The following is a 24,630-nucleotide window of genomic DNA, read 5'->3' on the forward strand; positions in this document are numbered from 1 at the left end:
AGCAGCTGAGGGCTCCCCTTCATGCAGACGAGGATTTGTCTGCAGAACCGGACTGGCTTTGATTTACCTGACCATGGCTTCTTGGAACCCCCAGAAGACCTGACTGGCTTTCCTTCTTTTGCGACACAGAGGTACGAAAAAGCCGCCTGTGAGCAGTGAAGGAAGGCCCCCATCTATGACGTGGCGCCTTGCCCTTAGAGAATTGAGGGAGAAGAGTACTCTTCCCGACCGTAAGACCTTTGATCAGACCATCCAGAGAAGATCCAATTAACCTCTCTCCCGTGAAGGGAAGATCAGTCAAGGCCTTCTTGGAAGCCTGGTCCGCCGACCAGCTTTTTAACCACACCATGGTTATAGCAATCTCCACTGCAGACACCCAGACCACTAGGGGGGCCGCATCACACATGAACCCAAGGGCTTGAGCCATCTGGTCCAGGAGTTCCAATTAGCACCGGATGAGATTCCAAGTTCCCCTTAAGTAACACCAGAATGTTCACAAAAATTGGTTTTAGTATGGAACCCGCCAACATGAGTAGATGGTAGGACAGAGACTCCACCCGTCTATCCACGGGGGCTGTAAAGGCCGGGATTCCTCCACCGGAACCACAATAGACTTATTCAATCTGGAAACTGGGTGATCCACCTTTGGTGGGACAGTCCATCAAGTGGAAGACGCCTCTGCAAAGGGATAACAGCGTTTAAAGCGCTTGGCACCACTAGCATGTGCTTGATGTGCCGCCATTGTTAATTAACAATATTGTCAAAAAGCTCTGGACAAGGAAACCCCTTGCCTGACTTCTGGACTTTACGGGAGCCAAAAGACACCTGCGTACCTGAAGCTGTAGATTCATCTGCCATTTTTAAAGTTTCTCGCACGGAAACGATTAGTGCTTCCACCAATGTGTGTTGCCGTGCGGCGGCTGAAGAGGACAGGTCCTCTTCACCACCAGAATGCGAGAACACCGATCCATCAGGATAGGGAGCGTCCGTGGCAGCCATATCTGTCTCAGAATCTGAGGATATCACAGACGGAGGTGAAGGCAGTGGACGTTTGCAGCTATCAATACTTTTGAACACAACAAACACACATTGTCAATGGAAAAAACATTTCCTATATATCTTTCCCTTTTGGGTTTTATATGAAATGTCTTCCCTTTCTCAGAGGATCTGGACAAAACTTTATCCAGGGCTGGGCCAAACAGCAAGGACCCTTCAAAAGGAAGGCCACACAGTTTTGCATCTGAAGTAAAATCGCCTTCCCATGCTTTAACCCAAATGGCCCTCCTAGCCCAATTAATAAGGGCCCAGGTTTTAGCTGAGGCTTTGACAGTCTCGATTGCAGCATCAGCCAGGTAGGCGACAGCTTTCCCTATAACCGAAAGGGAATCTAGAACTTCCTCAGACTCATTTCCCTGTAAAAGGTGCTTAGTAAGTCTTCTATCCATAAGTCCGCATTCCAGGCAAAGCAGGTTGCTGCCAACGTTGGGGCCATAGTGGATGAATTGCCGTCCCATGCTTTCTTTAACAGGGACTCTGACTTAGGGTCCATGGCATCTTTGATGCTCCCTGTATCCTCAAAGGAGAGGTCAGACCTTTTAGTCACCTGGAATAGGGAGGCGTCCAGTTTAGGAATCTTTAGGAATTTTTCCACGTCCTCATCAAAGGGGAATCTTCTTTTCCACGCTTTTGGTCTGACCAAACTCCTTTCAGGAACATCCCACTCTCGAAAAATTAAATTCTTCAAGGACTGGTGTAAAGGAAATACTTTGGACTGATTTTTAAACAACCGCCTATACATCTTATTTGTGCTGAGGTCTCCTTGGGTGGTTCAATGATCTCCTCACTGGCATGAATAGCTTGAAGGAGTCCCTCTAAGTCATCCAGACCAAACAGAATTCTGTTTACCTTGGTCTCCTCTGCCTCACTATATCCAGATCCAGATTTAACCTCTTCCACAGAGCTGAGCTCAGATTTTGCCTGACTTTCTGCTTCTCCCAAGTCTTCCTCCTCCTTCCTAGCTTGAGCGGGGAGAGGTCCCCGTGAAACAGGCAGAAAAGCACTCGACCCCATCTTGGAAAGTAAACTCTCCAGAGAAGAAGGGTCCTCCTTAGTGGTTAGCTACTATGGGTCTGCTACCTGGGGTGAAGCTACAGTGGTTAGAAAGGACTAGATAGTGGCTAACATTTCCTCCTGAACAGGCTTAAGGACATCCTTCATTAACCCTGAGGCCTCCTTACCAGCCAGCTTGTTAATACACCTATAACAGAATGGCTTAGTGTGAGATTTGGACAATCTTTAACCAGAATTGCCAAATTTTGTAGAGGAGCTAGTGCAAGCAGATGTAGGGGGTGGTTTATCAGAGGCCTGGGTTCCACTTGGGGATTCTGCAAGAGAAGAGGAAAAAATGGATTTTTGTAAGATCTTACCGTAAAATCCTTTTCTCTTAAGCTCATTGACAGACGTAGTCTTCTTGATTCTCAAGAGCTGGGTTATGTTGTCTCCGCAGGAGTAGGACTAGGCAGAAAGACAAAACGTTCTGGCTCCACCTTAGGGGCAGTCCCTGAGGGTATATCCTCCCTCTCTCTGCTACAGGGAATCAGTTCTGTTCTAAAGCAGTAACAGAGAATTTAACCCAACCCAACTCAACGATAGAGGGGCGGGTACTACGTCTGTCAATGAGCTTAAGAGAAAAGGATTTTACGGTAAGATCTTACAAAAATCAATTTTTCTCTATCGCTCATTGACAGACGTAGTCTTCTTGATTCTCAAGAGCTGGGACATCCAGAAGCAGTGCCACAAAATGAGGGGTGGGATTGACAGAATCAAAATCCAATCTAGAAGGCCCAACCGGAACCAACCAGAAGTATCAAAGGACTCATCGAGTAAACAGATGAGACCTACCCCACAAATCCTCGAGGTAGACCAACAGTCTCCTCAAACAGTGGCCTGCAGGAACCTTGCGGCCAGAAGAGGCATCTGACGATGCCATCACATAAACCTTATACAATATTGTAAAGGTATGAACCGACTACTAAACAGTCGCCTTGAAAACCTGAACCACAGACGCCTGATGGCGGAAGGTCCAGGAAACTCTAAGCGCCCGAGTAGAATGCGCCTTAACAGGGAACGGGGGATCCCGACCCTTAGATAAAATAAACCTATACCACCGTCTGTCTGATCCATCTAAAGATGGTCGCAGCAGAACAGGCAACCCCTTCTTAGGGCCATTCGTGATCACAAACAGTGAATCCGTCTTACAAATTGAATCCGTAGTATTCAAGTATATCCTGATCGCCCGAACTACATCCAAGGAATGCCATGCAAATTCTCGAGGATGATTGGGCTAAGGACATAGGAAGGACAATACACTGTCCTTATTCAATGAAACTTTGAAACCACCTTAGAAGGAAGGATGGATTCGGATGAAGAACAACCTTATCCCTATGAACCACCAGATCTGGGGAACAACAGGATAATGCAGCCAGTTCTGACACCCTGCGTGCAGAAGTGATAGCCACCAAGAAGACCACCTTCTGGGATAAAGTAAGCAAGGGAATCTCCCTGATATTTTCAAAGGGAGGTGTCTGAAGAACCGACAGCACCAAATTAAGATCCCAGGATGGTAACGGCGTGTGCACTGGCAGAGCCAGGTGTCGCACCCCCTGGATGAAATTCCGCACCAAGGAATGAGTAGACAAAAGCTTCTGAAAGAAGATAGCAAATGCTGAAACCAGACCCTTGATAACACTCAAGGCCAGCTTCTGCTCAACTCCCTGTTGCAGAAAGCCAATATTCGGACTACCGAATAAAGATGTAGATGGAACCCAAGGGATTCACACCACACAATATAAGACTTCCATGTACGATGATAATCTTTCTGGAAGTCGCTTTCCTTGTCTTGACTAGAGTAGGAATAACTGAAGCTGACAATCCCTTGTCCTTCAGCACCTGGGTCTCAATAACCAGGCCGTTTAAAACCAGCGATCGTAAAGCAGGATGGAAGATCGGTCCCTGAGACAGTAGATCCTCCCTGAGAGGAAGTCTCCACGGGACGTCCGCCATCAGTCTGACCAAGTCGGCGTAACAAGCTCGACGAGGCCAGTCCGGAGCTGCCAGGATTACTGGAATTCCTTCCTCCTCTATCCTGCGAAGAAGTCTTGGCAGTAACCCAAGAGGAGGGAAGGCATACATTAGCTGGTATTGCCCCCACGGGGCGATCAGTACGTCTGTAGTTTCTGCTAGAGGATCGCGGGAGCGAGCCACGAATCTCTGAACTTTCCTGTTGAATCGAGATGCCAACAGATCCATATCCGGGGTGCCCCATCGTAGGCACAACTGGTGGAAAACGTCTGGATGGAGGGACCATTCCCCCTGATCCAGAGTCTGACGGCTGAGATAATCTGCCTGCCAATTCTCCACCCCCGGAATGAACACCGCAGAGATTGCTGGAACAAATCGTTCCGCCCAGCGAAGAATGCAAGCCACTTCTTTGGCCGCTCGGACACTCTTGGTGCCCCCCTGGTGATTGACATAAGCCACGGCCGTGGCGTTGTCCGACTGGATCCGAACCGGGCTGCCCTGGAGCTGCTCGGTCCAGTGAATCAGACAAAGTCTGATCGCTCTCAGTTCCAATACATTTATCGGTAACCTGGATTCTTCCGGGGACCAAAGTCCCTGGACAGATAACTGACCGAGAATTCCTCCCCATCCGGATAGACTGGCATCCGTGGTCACTGTCGTCCAATATATTGGCAGAAATGACTTTCCCTGGCTGAGCATCGGAGACCGAAGCCACCAGACCAGAGACTCTCTGGTCTGTTTGCTCAATCGGATCTGATTGTCCAGGGATTCCGGATTCCGATTCCATCTGAGAAGAATCTCTTGCTGAAGAATTCGGGTATGGGACTGGGCAAATGGGACTGCTTCGAAGGAAGCCACCATCAACCCCAGAACCCTCATGCAAGTCCGAAGGGAAGACCAGCTGTTGGATAGTAACAACTGGACTGCTGATTGAATCTTTCGGAGTTTCCCTACCGGAGAAAAAACTCTTGTCCTGACTGTGTCTAGAATTAGACCCAGATATTCGAGCCTCTGGGTGGGAACCAGCAATGACTTTTGCTGGTTCACCAGCCACCCGAATTCCTGTAAAGAAATCATAGTAATTTCTATGTTTTGTAGCAAGGTCTGAGGAGACTCTGCATGAAGCAGAAGATCGTCTAGGTAACCTAGAATCGATATGCCTCTTTGGCGCAGTAGTGCCAACATTGGGGCCAACACCTTCGTGAAGACCCGCGGAGCCGTGGCGAGACCGAAAGGTAACGCCACAAACTGATAGTGGTTCTCTTCTACGGAAAAGCGTAGAAACCGCTGATGTCCTGCGAAAATGGGAATGTGAAGATATGCGTCCTAGATGTCTAAGGACGCTAGGACATCCCCTGGATGCAGAAAGGCTGCTACTGTGCGAATGGACTCCATTCTAAATCTTCTTATGTTGACAAAAGAATTGAGTGCCCTTAAGTCCAGAATTGGACGCACTTTGCCCTCTTTCCTGGGTATTGTAAATAGGTTTGAATAAAAAACCTTGAAACCGTTCTGTCCAAGGAACGTGGACTACCACTCCTTGTAGTAGTAAATCTGTGACTGCTCTCCGCAGATCGTCTAAACGATCCAGGGATAGTCGGCTATTGGAAGGGAAGAATCGCACCGGTGGGAGAGATCGAAACTCGATCTTGTACCCTGACCTTATGACTTCGCAAACCCATCTGTCCGGGATTCTGGAAAGCCATGGATCCGGGAACCGGCGAAGACGTCCCCCCACCCCAGTTATGGGTGGGGGCGCACCTTCAGGCTTTGGACGGTTTATCTTCAGGTCTAGAGGGGGCGGGCTTTTGCTTGCCCGACCAACGACCCCTGACGCCTCCTGCAGGAGCTTTGGAGGACTTAATTTTTTCACCCGCGGGACGAAAAAACCTCTTGTGAGCAGAAAAAGAAGGCCCTCATCTTTGACGAGTTCCTTTACCTTTAAAATTTTGCGGTAAAAAGGTGCTCTTTCCACCCGTGAGATCCTTAATGATCTCATCTAAGTTGGCTCCAAATAGACGCTCTCCTAAAAAGGGGATATTAGCCAATGCTTTTTTGGAACCTTGGTCGGCTAACCAACCTTTTAGCCACAGTGTACGCCTGAGAACCACCGCTGAGATAGATGCTCGCGCCAATAATGAAGTGGCGTCTAACGCCGCATCACACACAAACTGTAACCCCTGTATCATTTGTTCCAACGAATCTGATACCGCCTGAGGGACCTCTTCTAGGTCCCGGCGTAACCACTTGGTCCATACAGTTACAGCCTGCGAAACCAGACCAATAGCAATTATTGGTCTGAAAGCTGATCCAATCAAGGTAAACATGGTGCGAGACATAGCTTCTATCTTGCGATCCACTGGATCTTTAAAAGACGGAGCGTCTTCTAGAGGAATAACCGTGGCTTTATTCAATCTAGCAATTGGTGAATCCACCACAGGTGGTTCTGTCCATTTCTTAATGAGGGTTTCCTCAAACGGATAACGCCTGTTAATGCGTTTAGAAATAGTAGAAATGCGTTTTGGCAGACTCCATTCTTCTTTGATTGGATTGCCAAAACATTTGGGCAATGGAAAAACCTTCGCCACTTTGATGCGTTTTTTAGTCCCAAAAGGGATTTCAGTTTCAGCTATTTCTGACGGAATACCCTGTAATCTTAAGGTTTCTTGAACAGATACAATGAGTGCGTTTACCAACGCTACCTCTCTGGCTATGGCTGATGCCGAAACATCCTCCTCACTGTCTAAAAAGACAGTACACGAGACACCAATACCAGATGAAGTACCTGCAACTGCAGAAATAGGCTCAGAGTCTGAATCCGAGGTTTCAGATAATAAGGGGTTAGGCGGGGGTCGCTTACTTGCGCCCTGTCCCTGACAAGCCACTTCCACCCGGGACACAAAAGTTCCATAATAGCGGACAATGATTCAATCGTCAGTGGGGTGCTGGAGGATCCCGCAGACCCCTCGAGGGGATCCGGAGGAGATACATGAGTGGCAGGGTCCATGTTAATTCAGGACACCTTTGCCAGAAAACACAAAAAAAAACTTTTTTTTTTTTTAAATAAAAAATACCTCTTTTTTTTTTTTTTTTTTATGTGTCTCCCCCTAGCGCAATAGCGCCCCTCAGAGTACCTGCTTCTCGATCCCACAGAGAGAGAGAGGGACCCCCAAGGCTCACCAACCGATGCAGTGAAGTTTCCAACCAACTGCAGTCAGCGTCTGTCTTTTACAGACTGGAAGGAGCTGTTTGCTTTTTCCCCGGGTAGAAGGACGTGGCTCCGCCCCCTGTGTACGCCTTCCGGCGTTCCCAGCTCTCCACGAGGTAGCTGGGCTCATGAAACATGGCCGCCCCCATACAGGAGACATTAGACTCCAAAAACATGGCGGCCGGCGTGACCTGAGGACATGCATGCACCTGGTCTACGGCAAAATGGCGGCGGACCGCCGAAATCGTTTTTCCCAGCACATCCACCTGCATCTCTGCTGAGTGGCGATAGATTGATCTACAGGAGATACTCTACAAATAAGGTAGGATTATACCTCCTATGTCTGCTGTAATGCTACAGTCTGCTGGGTAGAGTGTTAGCTCTCAAACCAAGTCCACTTCCCACAAACACATACTGTATTTACAAGGGGGACTTTTAGTGTCAGATATATGCTGACCATGTATGGAGGGGCCCATAATTCATACTGCCTCATAACGAGGGAAGAAAAAAGGGAACGTTTACTCACCATACCGAACCGACAGGCACCCTCTCTTCACAATACCCTCTCCACCGGGGTGGGGGTTTGTGGACCACTCCGGACGCCTCGACTCTCTGGTTCCTGGCGTCCAAGCGAGACTTTTAACTCGCAAGGTCAGTCCCTCCACTGGGACTCCGTCGCGGCCGACCCAGCGCGGAGCTCTGGTCTGCACGCGCTCGTAGGCAGAAACCGGGGTGACCACTGGATCTCAACATCCAGCCCGTCGCCCGGCCCCGCATACTTACTTGAATGTGTCGCGGCCGACCAAGCGCAATGCAATGGTCTGCGCGCGCTCGTAGGCCGGCTGGGGTGACCACTAGTGTCGCCCAGTCCGGCGTTTTTGCTTGAAGATCTCACAGGAAAAACACTGGAGAAAAAACTACCTAAAAAATATTTCTTCTAAAGAAAAAATCTTGCCAGGACCAAAAAGATCCCAGCAAGGAATTAGGTCCTTACTCCTGACTAGACAGAAAAAAACTGATTCCCTGTAGCAGAGAGAGGGAGGATATACCCTCAGGGACTGCCCCTAAGGTGGAGCCAGAACGTTTTGTCTTTCTGCCTAGTCCTACTCCTGCGGAGACAACATAACCCAGCTCTTGAGAATCAAGAAAACTACGTCTGTCAATGAGCGATAGAGAAACAACCATCTGTCACTCTTTCTGCCCTCCTTTTACTTGGCCACACGTCTACTCCCCCCCCAGGAGGGGAGAGCATTGGGTCTACTAGGGACTTATGCCAGACTCTGGTATTACCCCCAAGTAAGGAAAGGCACTTACGGGGCCCGACTTGCTCTTGCCTGCAGCCACCTGTGCTGTCTTTCCATTCTCCTTCTCCATGAGGTGGATCCAGATAGGCTTTGCGCTCCCTGCAGCTCTCTGACTCTTGATAGCTGGAGAGTCTGTCACCTTCCCGCCGCCACACGGGTCCAGTGTCTCCTCTGCGCTTTATTCCCTCTTCCAGGTCGCGCTGTGTGTGCTCTGCCTCTTCCCTGTTCCGTAGTTCCAGTTTCAGAGCGAGGCTTGGAGCGCAAGCCTCCCCTTGACGCTTAGGTCACCTGGTCGGCCCTTCAGAGCACTGAGCTCGCTGTATGCGGGGGGGGGGGGGGCAACAGTTGGAGACTCGAGCTGCTGAGCAGAGTACAAAGGCGGGGGACCACCACACTGTGCTCAAACTGCCTGTAGAATAAAATAGGCGACCTGTGAGAAACTCAAGGCTTGCAGGTTAGTGCGGCCCTCACCAGTGTTCCTAAACCTGCCTCACAGGGGTACCATCCGACTCTCTAGGTCTTCTGGTCAGAGAAGACAAAACAAACATTTTGCTGTGGGAGAAACACAATCAATTCTGAGGGACAACGGGAAAGGGTGGGGTCTTTTAAACAGCTGCAAACTGATTGTGTTTTCTGTAGGGTGGAGCCTCTCATCTCTCAGGTGTTGCCATCCTGGTAGGTAAGAGGAGAAAGGAGGGTATATATTTCCAGCGGAGAAACAGACAGCAAGAAAAACCTGACAGAGGTTGTAAACCTTACATATATTTAAACAAAGATTTGTTTGAGGTTGGAGGGTGGGTTGGGGGGCTTTACCCACAGGTTTTACTACAGTAATCAGTGCTAAAAATATGCACTGTTACTGTACTAATGACATTAGCAGGGAAGGGGTTAACACCAGGGGTGATCAAAAGGTTAAATGTATTCCTAAGGGGTGCTTTCTGTGTGGGGGATGGGCTTGCTGAATGAACACAGAGACCTGTGTTCCTAAATAGGAGGAACACAGATTTCCTGTGTTCATTACTGACAGAACAGCGGTCTGCCGTGTCGCCATGGGCAGCGATCACACGTGCCTGGCGCACATTGTGGCCGCCAGACCCACTAATTGGCTCCCCCTGTAGCCAATCAGCATGCACATGTCCCCACTAGCTGTCCTGCAAAACGATGTACATGTGCGTCGTTTTGCGGGACAGAGCCGACCTGACGAAGTATGAGTACGGCGACTGGTAGGCAAGTGGTTAAAAAATAAAAACAGAATCCAAATCACAACTACAGTATGTGTTCTATATTCTAATGACCATTATTATGACAATCGATCATCTGGGTATCCTGGTTCTCAGAAGATAGGTGATATTAGGTGATATTACCAGCAGTTCATATTAGAATTAGCCATCCCACTGAGGGTATTAATGAGACCGGGTCCAGACACCACAAGGCAAACGGCAGGTCTGAAAAAAAATAATAAAAAGCAAAAAAAAAAACAAAACAAATATTTATTACATGTTCAAATCTGATGGAATATTCCAGCTACAAACAGCAAGTGGCAAATATGAAATACGCATATGTCATTTATATCTTTACCCTATTATAAGTTTAAAAATATATTTTTTTAAAACCTTACCTGCCTGTAAGATATCCCACGGCTGATGCAGCATAGCAGGCCTAAAATAGGATACAAAATAGAAAAATTACGTTTAGGCCTCATGCACACTGGATGTTTTTTAGCGGCTGTTTTTAGCTTCAAACGTTTTATTCGGTAGCCAGTAAACTCTCCAGCAAGTTATCCCATGTGTCCATGCACACATAGGCTGTTATCAGCAGCTTTTGGCAGGAGCGTTTTCTGGCTAGAAAGAAAACCCCAGAACTAGTGAGCAGAGATTTTCAGCTGTAAATACGCTGTAACTGATAAAAGCCTAAAAATGCTGAAAAACTTGGCTATTCAGCGTTTATCAACACTTTTGAGCCATAAGCTTTTGTGGGAGTATAGTTTTGCTAAAAAAAAAAAAAAAAAAAAAAAAAAAAAGCTAAAAAACGTTACAGCTGAAAAAGCTAAAAAAAAAAAAAAAACACACACACTGAAAAACGCTTTAAAACTCTACTGCAAAAAAGCTGAAAAACAGCTTTCTACTGGCGTTCTGATAATCTCCAGTGAGCATGAGGCCTTAGATGCAAGCTTAATAAGAAGATATTGGAAGAAATACTGCGGATTGGGTTATGCAAATTACTACAGACCATAAACCACTATTACACTGGTATACAGTATTGTAATAATATATATCAGACCTACAGTATGCTTTAGAGGCTGTAAGGAGATAGGTACCCTGAAACATATACAATGGGATGGTCTGAAAATGAATACTGATCAATTTAAAAAAGTGACTTGGCTCCTAAGTAAGAAAAAAATGTCTGCCATACTGGTAGACTATGATTTTTCTAAATCTATTATTAACCCACTAGCTAAATGTTATCATTATTTATTAATATATATATATATATATTTTTTTTTTAAGTGCCACTTTAATCACATATATGACTGGTCCAACTGATGTAGCCAGTATTGGGTAGCAATATTCCTGGCCTGTAACTGTGCGCTAGGCGAACGCCTTGGTACCCTTTTTCCTTTGTAATCTGTAAAACCTAAAAAGTGACTCCACTTTTGTTGAGAAAAAAAAAACCATCCCCTCCCCTGTAGGTAATCAATGTACATTGTAAGGATTTTTAACAAACTTTGTTGCAGATTGATGTTATTCTGAAGAAATAGCAATTTGTCTGTGTCCATGTGCTAAATAAATGTGAATGGGAGGGATTTCATAATTATCAGTCAGCTGTACTGCACCTGTGGGGCTCTAATGAGGAAAGTTGCAGGGTCCGCATCCCTTCAGCCAAAAATTATATTTTTATTGCAGGGGATGCCCAAAATCTGACTTGTATCTCAGTGCAGACTTCTGGGAAAATCAGCAAGCCAATCACAAGCAGGAAATGACATTTCTGGGGGATGTTTTGTACACCATCTTTGTACAGAAAACCTCCAGGTAGCCATATTGCATTGCGTTTTACAGAAAATTAAAGCTCTGCAGATTGAAAAGGAAAAGTCATTTTTAATACCATTCAATTACAATAGGACTGGTGTTGCAATTGCATATGCTATATCAGTGATGGCGAACCTTGGCACCCCAGATGTTTTGAAACTATATTTCCCATGTTCCTCATGCACTCTGCAGTGTAGTGGAGCATCATGGGAAATGTAGTTCCAAAAACATCTGGGGTGCCAAGGTTCGCCATCACTGTGCTATAATATTATTATTTTTTTGATAATTGTTTTACCCATGAAAGTGCAGTTACCATTTCAAAATGAAACTGAGTATAAATACTCAAATTTTTTCAATTAAAAATAAAAAACACAACTGTCCATTACTCTGATACTAAAATTGTATCCAGAATACAATCAGATAGATGACATCTCAAAAACATGTCTGGGGGCATGCTTGAGGCTGGCAAGGGTCTGATGGGAAACCATCATTCACGTGGCTGCACTCAAGAAAAAAGGTTGAAAAACACTTTTCATTAGCACTGTAATCAAAGTGGGTGGAAAGTAACACACATTAATAAGGCTCTGTGTCATCCACTGTGGGTGTCTGCATATTGGAGCAATCATCTATATCGTGAACTGTGAAATCCTGTTTCTGCAATGTGTTCTGTTACAGGACTCCCATGATCTGTGCCAGTGTGATGTTCTTTGGTCTTTAAGCCAGATGACGACCCTCACCAGTCAAATAAAATGTGCCTGGCCAATCACACCAATTCAACAGTTATGCAGATCAGGAATTACTGTGATTGTGCTTCTGTATGCTTGTAGCATGTAAGCGACTGGTAGATCATAAGCTTAATAATAGCATGCAATGCCAAACTGCAGTTTCCAAAGCAAGCAAAGTCCTTTTCTTGTATTAACAGAGGCATGGACTCCAGAGCGAGAGATATAATTTTGCCCCTGTACAAATCATTAGTAAGACCTCATCTGGAATATGTTGTTCAGTTTTGAGCACCAGTTCTCAAAAAGGATATCGGGGAACTGGAGAAAGTGCAGAAAACTGCAACAAAACTGATAAGAGGCATGGAGGAGCTCAACTATGAGGAAAGATTAGAGGAACTGAATTCATTCTCTCTTGAGAAGAGGAGATTAAGGGGGGATATGATCAACATGTATAAATACATAAGGGGTCCATATAGTGAACTTGGTGTGGAGTTATTCACTTTAAGGTCATCAAAGAGGACAAGGGGGCACTCGTTTACATCAAGTGGCAAAGAGATTTCGTCTCCAACTACGGAAAGGTTTCTTCACAGTAAGAGCTGCGATTATGTGGAATAGACTCCCTCCAGAGGTGGTTCTGGCTAGCTCACTAGATTGAATTAAAAAAAGCCTGGATTCTTTTCTAGGTGTAAATAATAAAACTGGATATTAATATTTATAGGTAAAGTTGATCCAGGGAATATCAGATTGCCTCTCGGGGGATCAGGAAGGAATTTTTTCCCCTGCTGTAGCAAATTGGATCATGCTTTGCTGGGGTTTTTCGCCTTCCTCTGGATCAAATGCGGGTATAGGGATTGTGTATATGGAACTGTATGGTTGTGTTTTCTTTACTGTTTTTTATTGGTTGAGCCAGATGGACAGTTTTTGCTATTACCTGCAAAACCTTGCGGCCAAAAGAAGGATCCGCAGATGCCAAAATGTCCACTGTATTAAACTTTGTGAAAATGTGCACCGATGACCAAGTGGCCGCCTTTCAAACCTGCGCCACTGACGGAAAGGCTAGGAGGCACTAAGCACCGAAGTGCTTCCAAAAGCCAAAGCCGACACCTGGCCCTTGATGGTACTCAAGGCCAATTTCTATTCAACCCCCCGTTGAAGGAAGGTCAAGATAGGAGCCACTGAGAAGGAGGAACCCCAAGAGACTCACACCATGCAATGTACGTCTTCCACGTACGATAGTAAATCCTCCTAGAAGTAGAATTCCTAGCTTTTAACAGTATAGGAATAACCGACTCAGATAAACCTCTATCCTTCAGCACCTGGCATTCAACAGCCAAGCCATCAAAGCCAGCGACTGTAAAGCAGGATGGAAGATTGGTCCTTGGGACAACAGATCCTCCCGGAGAGGAAGTTTTCAAGGAATGTCGGCGACCAGCCACACCAGATCGGCATAGCAAGCCCAGCAAGGCCATTCTGGAGCCACTAAGATGACCGGAATCCCTTCTGCCTCGATCCTACCTAGAAGTCTTGGCAGAAGTTTGAGAGGGGGGAAGGCATAAATCAGAGGATACTGACCCCACAGGGCCACCAGCGCGTCTGTGGCATCCGCCAGAGGATCCCTTGACCGAGCTACAAACCTCTGCACCTTTCTGTTGAGCCGAGACGCCAACAGATCCCCCTTGGAGGTGCCCCACCGGAGACACAACTGATGAAACACCTCCAGGTGACAGGACTACTCCCCTTGGTCCAACGCCCGCCGAGTGAGGTATTCTTCCCTTTTAAGGAGATCTCCTTGTGACGGTGGCGGGCATCAGACCCTTGGCCTTCTCATCCAACTCGTGACCAAAGACCAAGCAATCTCACACCCTGCCATCACTTGCGTAACAATGCCACTCTCAGCTGCACCCGGCACACAGATTGTCCAGCTTGCGGGACCACCATCTAGATGCCAGCAGACTGAGAGCGATTGTCACCGGGCTAATTAAACAATTAACCCTTTCCCTGCCACCACAGCTACGTTTGAATGAGCCCAGCGGACGCTAGTGATTTTAGAAATATCAATTATGACTTTAGAATAATCATTCGTAACACGCTCTGTCACATACAGACAGGAATGTCCGGAGGATTTATCCTAACAGTAGCGCTCTCAGCAGGCAGGTTCTTTGGGTCAGTTTGCGTTTAATAGCTTAGAGACAAAGTTAACACTTTTCAAAATAAAGGTTTAATTATAAGAAAGGTTAAAAATTGGTGCAAATCAAAATATTTAAAGAAAAATGGGTTACAAAGAAATAGGGACATAATACAGCAATTTAGAAATATGAAGATAGAGAGTGAATATATTTGCATTTAAACGGTCCTGGTATTATATTAGTTTCAGAAGCTGAACATGCGATCGGTCCTTCTCTTAAAGCGATGTTATTGCTTGGATGGTAGAATGAAGACTGAACTCTCTATCAGTTCCTGTCCTTTTCTCTGACCCCCCAGGGGGTGTCACCAGAAGGACTTGGCCAATAGGCTCACGGGCATCCATGGGCGCCCCCTTGGAGGCTCACAAATGCTAAGACACATCCCGTTTAGACAGATTATTAAAATAACTCATATCTGGAAATATGTAACAGTTACATGCTTGAAACTGACATTGGAGTGTACGGTATTTAATCTATTTTCTACAGACACTAAACATGGGTTATCTCGGAATAACCTCTGACCTGTAAGGCATCTGATCGCTAGCTTGTCTCCCCTAGCAAGGAAAGTGATCAAGTTTATCTTAATCCGATCGGTATTTTATCTGGCATTCAAATATATATTTTCTAGAGACATATCTTGCTTGTGTATAAAATTGTGAAGTTTGGGGTTAACTGTGTCCCCACACAACAGGCTATTGAAGGCTTTTGTTCTATGACCTAGGAGCCATATGGCTGTGTTCAGATTACCAATTAACTCTAGAGCACGAGGAGACAGAATGGCTAGGAGGCCGGTCTGCATGTGTATGATAAAGGTGTTAGAAGCGTCCGCTGCGCAGAAACCTAGCCTTCAGTGACCCAGGGGGTAATTAACACTGCCAAAAGGAGCTGGGGGATTAGGCTGGTAAGAAATGACCCATTTGGTTTCTAACCCGGTCAGCTGAGCTCCAAACACAAGATGGATGCTTGCGACAGCGTTTGAACGAAATGGCTGCCTGACAAACTACCATTACACTCCTGTTTGGAGCTACCCTGGATGACATCATAAAAGGTCTCACAGGGGGAAGAGTACCTTTCGTCCGCAGGCTACTAAGGGCAAGGAACCTTGTCATAGACGTGGGCCTTCCATGAGAAGTTTTTTTTCAGCCCTCAGGGTCGACTGACAAGGGCTTGAAGCCTTTCAGGATCTCCGGAGATCTGGAGGATCAAAATGAACCTGGTCTGGCAAGCCGAAAGCGGGCTTCTCCAGACGTGCAGACAAGGCTTCTTCAGCCTTATCGGGAGTGGGGGGGACGTCTTTGCTCATTTTTTTCCAGGCTCGCGGACTTCCTGGTGCAAGACAAGTGGGTCCAAAAAGTAATTTGGTCCGGTTACAAAATCGAATTTCGCTCTTATCCCCCAACAGGGGGACCCCACCAGGTAAACCCCCCCCCCCCACGGCACAGTAGATTGTCCGGTCGCCGCCGGCACGCCCCCCCCAGCCCCCATCGCCAGCATAGTGCCCCGCCCCCACACCCCAGGAGGTGGATCAGACCACCCAAACATCCCTAGCATATGTGGAGGGAGGTAGGATGGGGGACAGATAACAAGGGGGCTGCCTGACAGGAAGGAGGGGAACCGGGGGATCCGACCGTCCCAAGGAGGGGCCCATGTCCACCCCAAAACCCTCCAGAGGGAGTAGGGGGGACAGCTACCCACCATACCACGAACCAGGCGGGTACCGCTCCAGACAGAAACCAGGAGGGTATCGCTCCAGACAGAACCCCTCTCCTTCTAAATGGGGGGCTGTCGGCCAGGAGGAATGCTGCGACTCGGGTCGAGACCCGGTCGTATACGACCTCGCTAGGACTTTGCTTTGCTAGTCCAGTGGGGCTATGTCGTGGCCGACCTAACGCAGAGCTCGCTGGCAAGACTGGGGTGACCACTGGATCTAGATTATCCAGCCCATCGCCTAGTCCGGCAGTTGATTGGGAAAAATCCAGGACAAAAAAAAAAAAAATTCTATCTAAAATGGAAATATTGCCAGGATAAAAAAAAACTGAGTGCCTATAGCAGAGAGAGGGACTATACCCCCTGGGACTGCCCATGGGTGTAGCCAGAATTTATTTCTGCCTAGTGTCCTACTCCTGTAGGGGGCAGTACACCCATCAGTTATGAAGATCTGAAGCTGTGTACGTCAATGAACGAAAGAGAAATACTGATATAAAATTGTAAACAAAAAATGGCAGAAAACTCTTGGTCTTCAAGTGGGTAAAAGAATTGTGAACATTGGGGAATTAAAGGGTAAAATCCAAAATAAAGTGAGCGCTAGATAAATTAGTGTGTATGGCAGCTGGCACAAGAAAAAAGATGAATATACAACCTTCAGAAAACAATATACAATAGGATTTGTACAGCGCTAGTAAGTGGTACATTTAGTGCTTAAACAAATAAAAATGTCCAAACAACAGAATCGAGCCACCAGGTTGTGATCAAAAGTTCAGGGTGGGTAGTTGTAAATAAAAAAGTTCAAATGGTGAACCCAAACTAATATTAACAGTCAAATCACAGCTGGGATAGGCGGATCCCTTGGTAACGCGTTTGAACATGAAATGCGAAGGAAGGGGCCTACGCACGGACGTCGTTGCTGCAGCGTCCTCATGGTAGGAGCAGCAGTTTTCTCTGTAAGTTTTGTGGCCATTTTTACGCATGTGTACACGTACCTTTATTTTATTCAAAAAATACTACACTATATGAACACTATTCTGGCTCCCGTTGGTGAGCTTCTTTACACAGTGTAAAGTATCTCACAAAAGTGAGTACACCCCTCAAATTTTTGTAAATATTTTATTATATTTTTTCATGTGACAACACTGAAGAAATTACACTTTGCTACAATGTAAAGTAGTGAGTGTACAGGTTGTATAACAGTGTAAATTTGCTGTCCCCTCAAAATACCGCAACACACAGTCATTAATGTCTAAACCGTTGGCAACATAAGTGAGTACACCCCTAAGTTAACATGTCCAAATTGAGCCCAATTAGCCATTTTCCCTACCCGGTAGGTCTGAGCCTGTCAGTGCTCAGACCATACGCCGCATACTGCATTAAATTGGTCTGCATGGCTGTCATCCCAGAAGGAAGCTTCTTCTAAAGATGATGCACAAGAAAGCCAACAGTTTGCTGAAGACAGGCAGACTAAGGGCATGGATTACAGGAACCATGTCCTGTGGTCTGATGAGACCAAGATAAACTTATTTGGTTCAGATGGTGTCAAGCATGTGTGGCAGCAACCAGGTGAGGAGTACAAAGACAAGTGTGTCTTGCCTACAGTCAGGCATGGTGGTGGGCATGTCATGGTCTGAGTGCTGCCGAAACTAGGGAGTTACAGTTAATTGAGGGAACCATGAATGCCAACATGTACTGTGACATACTGAGGCAGAGCATGATCCCCTCCCTTCGGAGACTGGCCCCCAGGGCAGTATTCCAACATGATAACGACCCCAAACACACCTCCAAGACAACCACTGCCTTGCTAAAGAAGCTTAAGCTTCTAACATGTACTGTGACATACTGAAGCTTAAAGGTGATAGACTGGCCAAGAATGTCTCCAGACCTAAACCCTATTTAGCATCTGTGGGGCATCCTCAAACGGAAGGTGGAGGAGCACAAGGTCTCTAACATCCACCGGCTCCGTGATGTCGTCATGGAGGAGTGGAAGAGGACTCCAGTGGCAACCTGTGAAGCACTGGTGAACTCCATGCCCAAGAGGGTTAAGGCAGTGCTGGAAAAATAGAATTTTTGTAAGAACTTACCATAAAATTATTTTCTCTGAGTCCTCTGACAGTCGCCACCCAATGGTATTAGCCTTCACGAACGGGTAATGGCGCTCTCTGCAGGAGCAAGGCTAGGCAGATAATTGATTATAAGGTTAATACAAAAAAACTTTTATACCTCGGCACGCTACTAGGAGGCCATCCCTCAGCCATTATCCTGAAACCAATCTGATATTCCTCAGTTTGTAGCAAGCAGTACCGGAAGGCAACAACCCCCAGATCCAAAAAACCAGGGGGAAGGGCCGCGACTGTCAGAGGACTCAGAGAAAAGAATTTTACGGTAAGTTCTTACAAAAATTCTATTTTCTCTTACGTCCTCTGACAGTCCCAAAGCAGTGCAGGTATGAGGGGTGGGAAAACAACGCAACCAACTTAGAAGATAACGCAGTAACAACCTGAGCCCACAGGAAAAAACTGGAAACAAACCTAGAACAACAAAAAAACACCCCAAGAAGGAAGGACAGTAAAAACAATGTCCCCTTAAACAACTGCCGCACTCAAAACTTTACGCCCAAAGGAAGCATCCGAAGATGCCAAAACATCAAGTTTGTAAAACATTGTGAAAGTGTGCACGGATGACCAAGTCGCCGCCTTGCACACCTGAGCCACAGAAGTCTGATGACGAAAAGCCCACGAGGCACTAAAGGCTCGAGTAGAATGGGCCTTTACCAGAAAAGGAGGAATCCGACCCTTAATGGAATAGGCCTGAACAATCGTCTGACTGATCCACTTCGAAATGGTCGCTGCGGAGGCGACCGATCCCTTCCGAGGTCCCTCAGGAAGAACAAATAGAGAATCAGACTGTCGAACAGACTCCGTGGCGGACAGGTAGACCTTGACCGCCCGGGGCCACATCCAGAGAATGCAAGGCAAATTCCTTAGGATGCTTGGGCCGCGCACACAGCGAAGGCAACACGATATCTTCATTGAGGTGGAACAAAGAAACCACCTTGGGAAGAAAAGATTCGGTCACAGAACCACCTTATCTCTATGAAGTACCAGATAAGGAGAGCGGCAGGACAAGGCTGCAAACTCAGACACTCTGCGAGCCGACGTGATGGCCACCAGAAAGGCAACTTTTTGGGACAACACAGACAGAGCAATCTCTCTGATGTTCTCGAAGAGAGGTTGTTGTAACACAGGCAAAACCAAATTCAGAAAAAAACATAAAGAAAACTGAGACACAAGGTCCCAGTCAGAAAAGACCTAACCAGCTCCTGAGCTAGGCAGCGTAAAACTGAGGAACATCAGATTGGGTTCAGGATAATGGCTGAGAGATGGCCCCCTAGTGGCGTGCCGGGGTATAAAAGTTTTTTTGTATTAACCTGATAATCAATTATCTGAATAGCCTTGCTCCTGCAGAGGGTGCCATTACCCATTAGTGAAGGCTAATACCATCAGGCGGCGACTGTCAGAGGACGTAAGAGGCCACACAAAATATTGAAACTTTGGGCCCAATTTGGACATTTTTGACTTAGGGGTGAACTCACTTTTGTTGCCAGCGGTTTATACAATAATGACTGTGTGCTGAGTTATTTTGAAGGGACAGCAAATTTACACTGTTATACAAGCTGTACACTCACTACTTTACGTTGTAGCAAAGTGTCATTTCTTCAGTGTTGTCACATGAAAAGATATAATAAAATATTTACAAAAATGTAAGAGGTGTACTCACTTTTGTGAGATACTGTATCCTATTGGAAGTGATCGTGAAATCAGCACAGTGGACCACATATTCACCATACCACATAACAGCAGTACAGGGCTCATCATTTTTCATCTTCTGGTGAGTGCATAGATTGGTGGAGGAAGACTACTGTGAAGAAGCATCTGACAACACTTTAGATGTATTGTCTCCTGTTCTTAATGCCGTTACTTGGTTGATGTCTACTGAGTGTTCTGACACTCCACATTTACCATTGGAGGAGTTCTCTAGATGCACTGGATAACCCAGCTGTGATTTGACTGTTAAATTTTTTGGGTTCACCATTTGGACTTTTGTATCTATAGCTACCCACGCTGCACCTTTGAGCACAACCTGGTGGCTCAGTTTCATTGTTTGGACATTTTTATTTGTTTAAGCACTAAATGTACCACTTACTAGCTCTGTACATATCTTATCTTATAGGGAATTAAAGGGGCTTTTGTTGCAGAACTACCTCTGAAAATTTGCTTGGCTTTCTGCTTCTTTAACCTTTCCTAGTTACAGACTACAGAATAAAATGGGCCATACACTAGTAGATTTTTTAACCAAAGGTTTGTAAAATATGATAAAAATATAAATGATTTGACAAACGTCATTGAAAAATGCTTAACTTTGCTTTGCTTTTAACATTTGAATTTTGGATGAATGGACTTTTCCGAGTGAAAACCACCTGCACTGTTAGAAATCTCCATCCTGTTCCTTTGAATTTTCTTGTTACGGTCATTGAAATGTCAATCTGACCCCACTACTGATACTGAACTCAGTAAGAGAAGCAGGAGCCATTGGCTCCTTGTGCTGTCAATCAAATCCGGTGATAAGGAGGGGCTAAGCCACAGAGTATGAGTGAATAAACACACACAGCGCAACTCCGAGATCGAGCCCTCACTTGTGCCACCATGAAAATGGCTTTCTATGGTGCCCAGAGCCCCGGCAGGTGACCCCAGAAGAGGAGGTTTGGGGCCACTCTATGCAAAATTATTACACAGAGCAGGTATGTATAATTTTTTTTTTTTTTTATTTTAAATAACAAAAACACACCACCTTTACAATCACTTTAAAATGAAAAAGTATGAACAAAATTCTACTAGTGTATAGACAACTTTAACGTCAAAATTCCCAACCTAAATATGTGTTTTAGGTCAGAGACTCTCAAAGTATTAAAGTGAAAGCCTCAGTACGACAGCAAAGGAAACTAGCATTGGCTGCTGGCAGTCAAATCATGTAATGAGGGAGCAGGGGTGGGGCCAAGCCGTGCTGTGTGTATCTATAAACACACACAGCCCAGCTCAGATCATGCCTGCTAAATCCCATTGCACAGAGCAGGCAAGTATAACATGTTTCTTATTTTAATAAAACAAAAAATATAGCTTTACAATCACTTTAATGTTTCCCTAGACAAAAATAAGCATTGAATCTTTGTAGTTCAGCTTTATGATAAATACTAGAGTATGTTTACATCAGGGAAATGTAAATAAAATTTACTTTAAGGCTGCATTCACACTTGAGCGAAGCGTTTTACCGGGTTTTTTACCGCGATTTTCAGGCGTTTTTTTCAGGCGTTTTTGGAGGCAGGCATTGACATCTATCAAAAACGCTGGTAATCAGCCCAAAAAGAAGCTCATGTACTTTTTTCAACTACAGGCGTTTTGCAAAACGCTCAGATGTGAACAGGGGCCATTTAAATGAATGGGGTTTTACTTGTTGGGCGTTTTGGAACGTTTTTTTGAGCGTTTTTGGAGCTGAAAAACACTCAAAAACGCCCAGGTGTGAATGGAGCCTTAACGTTATTTTATTATTTCTTCCTTGCGTTCTCTCTCATAAAAGAAAAAAAAAAACAAAAAACAACTCCACAAGATTTCTCAATTAGGAATAAGCTCAGACATGTTTGGATCCTAGTCCGAACCCACCTAAGTGAGCCTGTTAGGAAGCCGTCACCTGTACTGGGTCAATCATCTGCAGCCAGTGCATTTCCCCCCCCATAGATGCACATATAAAAGGGGTGTGTACACATGCAGCTGCGGGGTTGGGAATACCTCCGACATTTATGATTGGCCCAGTACAATGACAGCTTCCTGGTGGGTTCAGGCTAGAATCCAAACACGGATGAGTTCATCCCTACTGTCTATGAATAGCCCAACATAGTCCAAACAATCCTTTGAAACCAACACAGCCAGCACATAGCACCTTGCGAAGCTATGCAAGGAACAAGAATGAAGCTTAGGGCCAACCAAATCCAAGTCTAAATCAAACCTCTTTAATCCTCCAGCTGTCCTAAATTGATAAGAAAAGCTGTTTAATATTTAAGGTTCAAACACAACTGTGGCAATGGGTCATATATCCAATACCAAAGGGAAATGGGTTGATGAAGAGCCAGAAATTGCCTTTGACGTGACCACATGACCTACTGCCAAGGCAGACGTCAGCGGATAGAGGGAGCCTGGAGCTGATGACAGTGATGGGACAGTGGGGGAAGTGTAAAACAGATTACATTCGATTAGAGGGGGAATTTACTAAAACCGGAGCAAACAGGATCTGGAACAGCTGAGCATTGTAACCAATGAGAATCTATCTTCAGTTTCTTCAGTTAACCTTTGAAAAATAACAATAAAAGCTGAATGGTTGCCATGCACAGCTGTTGCAGATTCTGTTTAAACTAGCCTTTTTGTAAATGTGCCCCCAGGTGTCTGGATTCTTTGTGATACTACCCCTAAGGCTCCTTTCACACTTCTGTGACTTGGGATCCGACTTGACATTTTATTTCTATAATAGTCGTTCCTACTGACAATACAGAAGTCACTGCGGCTTCTGAAATGGTTCCTGGACTACTTTGCTCTGAACATTGATGGGACTTTGGTCAATAGAATGTAAAGTCAGATCAAAGTCACACTGAAAATCGTGAGACTTTGGCGATGCAAGAATGTAAAAGGAGCTTCAAGCAAAAATCTTAGTTCATCTTAGCAATGTCAGTAGATGATTACCTTTGACTGGTGTTGGAAGAGTACATGTGTTTTATGAAAGTTTTATGAAAGACCCTGAAAGTATAAAAATATGCCTGTTCAAGTATCAGACATGCACTCCGCTTTTAGTTCTGGTTGTCAGCTGACATGGCACAGCAATTTTGTGGACTAAATGGCATGTCTTTTACTAAACTACTGAATCCCTTCCACTGTATTCATTTCCACAATGTCCCGAATAATTATTCTGTAGTCCCAGATGAGGACTAGGCGTGCAAAGTTAGCCTCATTACTAAGAGATCAAATTAGACTCATTTTTAGATGGGTAAACTAGACTCATTACTAGCCGTGGGCAAATTAGACTCATTACAAGCCGCGGGCAAATTAGACTCATTACCAGGCGGACAAATTAGACTCATTACTAGGAGATCAAACTAGACTCATTTTTTTAACAAACAAGGTTGCTCTTTATTAAAAAAAAAAAAGAAGGGAACACACAGAAATAGGGGACTCGTTACAGATCAAGTACAATAAGAAAATGTATTGAAGACAGGTACTAAAAACTAACAGTCCAGCCAAGGTTGCCAAATGTTTTCAAATTTCTGGGGGCAATTCCTATTAATATAGGTCAACATATACATTGGCAGAGCCCCATTAACCAGAGCCTCCCATGAAGCCATCGTGGAGGGGGGGAGGGAGAAGCCCAGCGAAGGATAATCTAAAGCAGGAAAGAAATCAATAACCTGGTATACCTGGAACGTCTAACAGTGTCCGGAACGCCCAAGAGAGCCAGCTCCGGAGTGCAGGAAACCGAGAGCTGCAGGCGAGTATTGACAATATCAAATACTGCCCCCCAGTATTCGGCCATCCGTGGGCATGTCCAGAACATATGGAAGTAGGTACCCTCCGAGGTAAGGCATCTAGAGCAAGCAGGGGATCTAGTGGGATAGATTCTGTGCAGCCTCCAGGGGGTGAAATACAAACTAGATTCATTATTAGGTGGGCAAACTAGATTCATTACTGGTACATTACTTAGCTGTTCTTACCGCTTGCTCATTTCTCATGCCAACATATTTGATTCCTGCTACTTGGGCGGCAATGGCTAATTCAATCACAGGAACACCAACAATTCCGAACATGTACTTCACATTCTGAAAATAGAAACAAACAAACAATTAAAAGCAGATTGTTACTGTTATAATTTAGTGTTCCATGTTTTGAGAATAGTTTCTTTTTCGGTTCCAATGGTACTAATTGCGGTTTTTAACATACAAAACTGTTGTACAACGTACAAAGTAAAAACAGGTAAAGTGGATCACAAGGCATATGGTGCATACAAAATCTGCAATACAGGGAGCATGTCTTTGCATCAAAAACTATAAAGCGCACCAAGACATGAAAAAGAGTATAGCAATAGGACAGCAAGGTTCACAACCCCCCCCCCCCGTACCACCAAAACAAGCACTTAAAATTTGTGTTCCTTATCAGACAGATGTACCGTGTTGGGCCATCAAACCGCATTGTGTAAATGTGCCTGACTCATGGCCAAAATTTGGTCCCTGAGCTTCTTAGCCACGACAAACATGCATAGGGTAGGCCATTCAAGTGAATGCTAGAAAGAGGAAGGAAGGAAATC

The 24,630-nt window shown here is 45.4% G+C and overlaps 1 protein-coding gene across 1 annotated transcript in view; it reads right to left on the minus strand.

Moving 5' to 3' along the window:
- The window catches only part of HACL1 (2-hydroxyacyl-CoA lyase 1), an 84,903-nt gene that overhangs the window by 49,425 nt on the left and 10,848 nt on the right, over window positions 1-24,630 (minus strand). The window contains exons 2-4 of the mRNA XM_082259486.1: window positions 24,041-24,145; window positions 10,211-10,251; window positions 9,957-10,037 (exon numbers count right to left, since the gene is read on the minus strand). Coding sequence (XP_082115612.1) covers window positions 9,957-10,037; window positions 10,211-10,251; window positions 24,041-24,145 — 227 coding nt within the window. The remainder of the gene's footprint in view (window positions 1-9,956; window positions 10,038-10,210; window positions 10,252-24,040; window positions 24,146-24,630) is intronic.

The sequence above is a fragment of the Pelophylax lessonae genome, assembly GCF_965119305.1.
Source record: "Pelophylax lessonae genome assembly, chromosome: 5".
Lineage (NCBI taxonomy): Eukaryota > Metazoa > Chordata > Amphibia > Anura > Ranidae > Pelophylax > Pelophylax lessonae.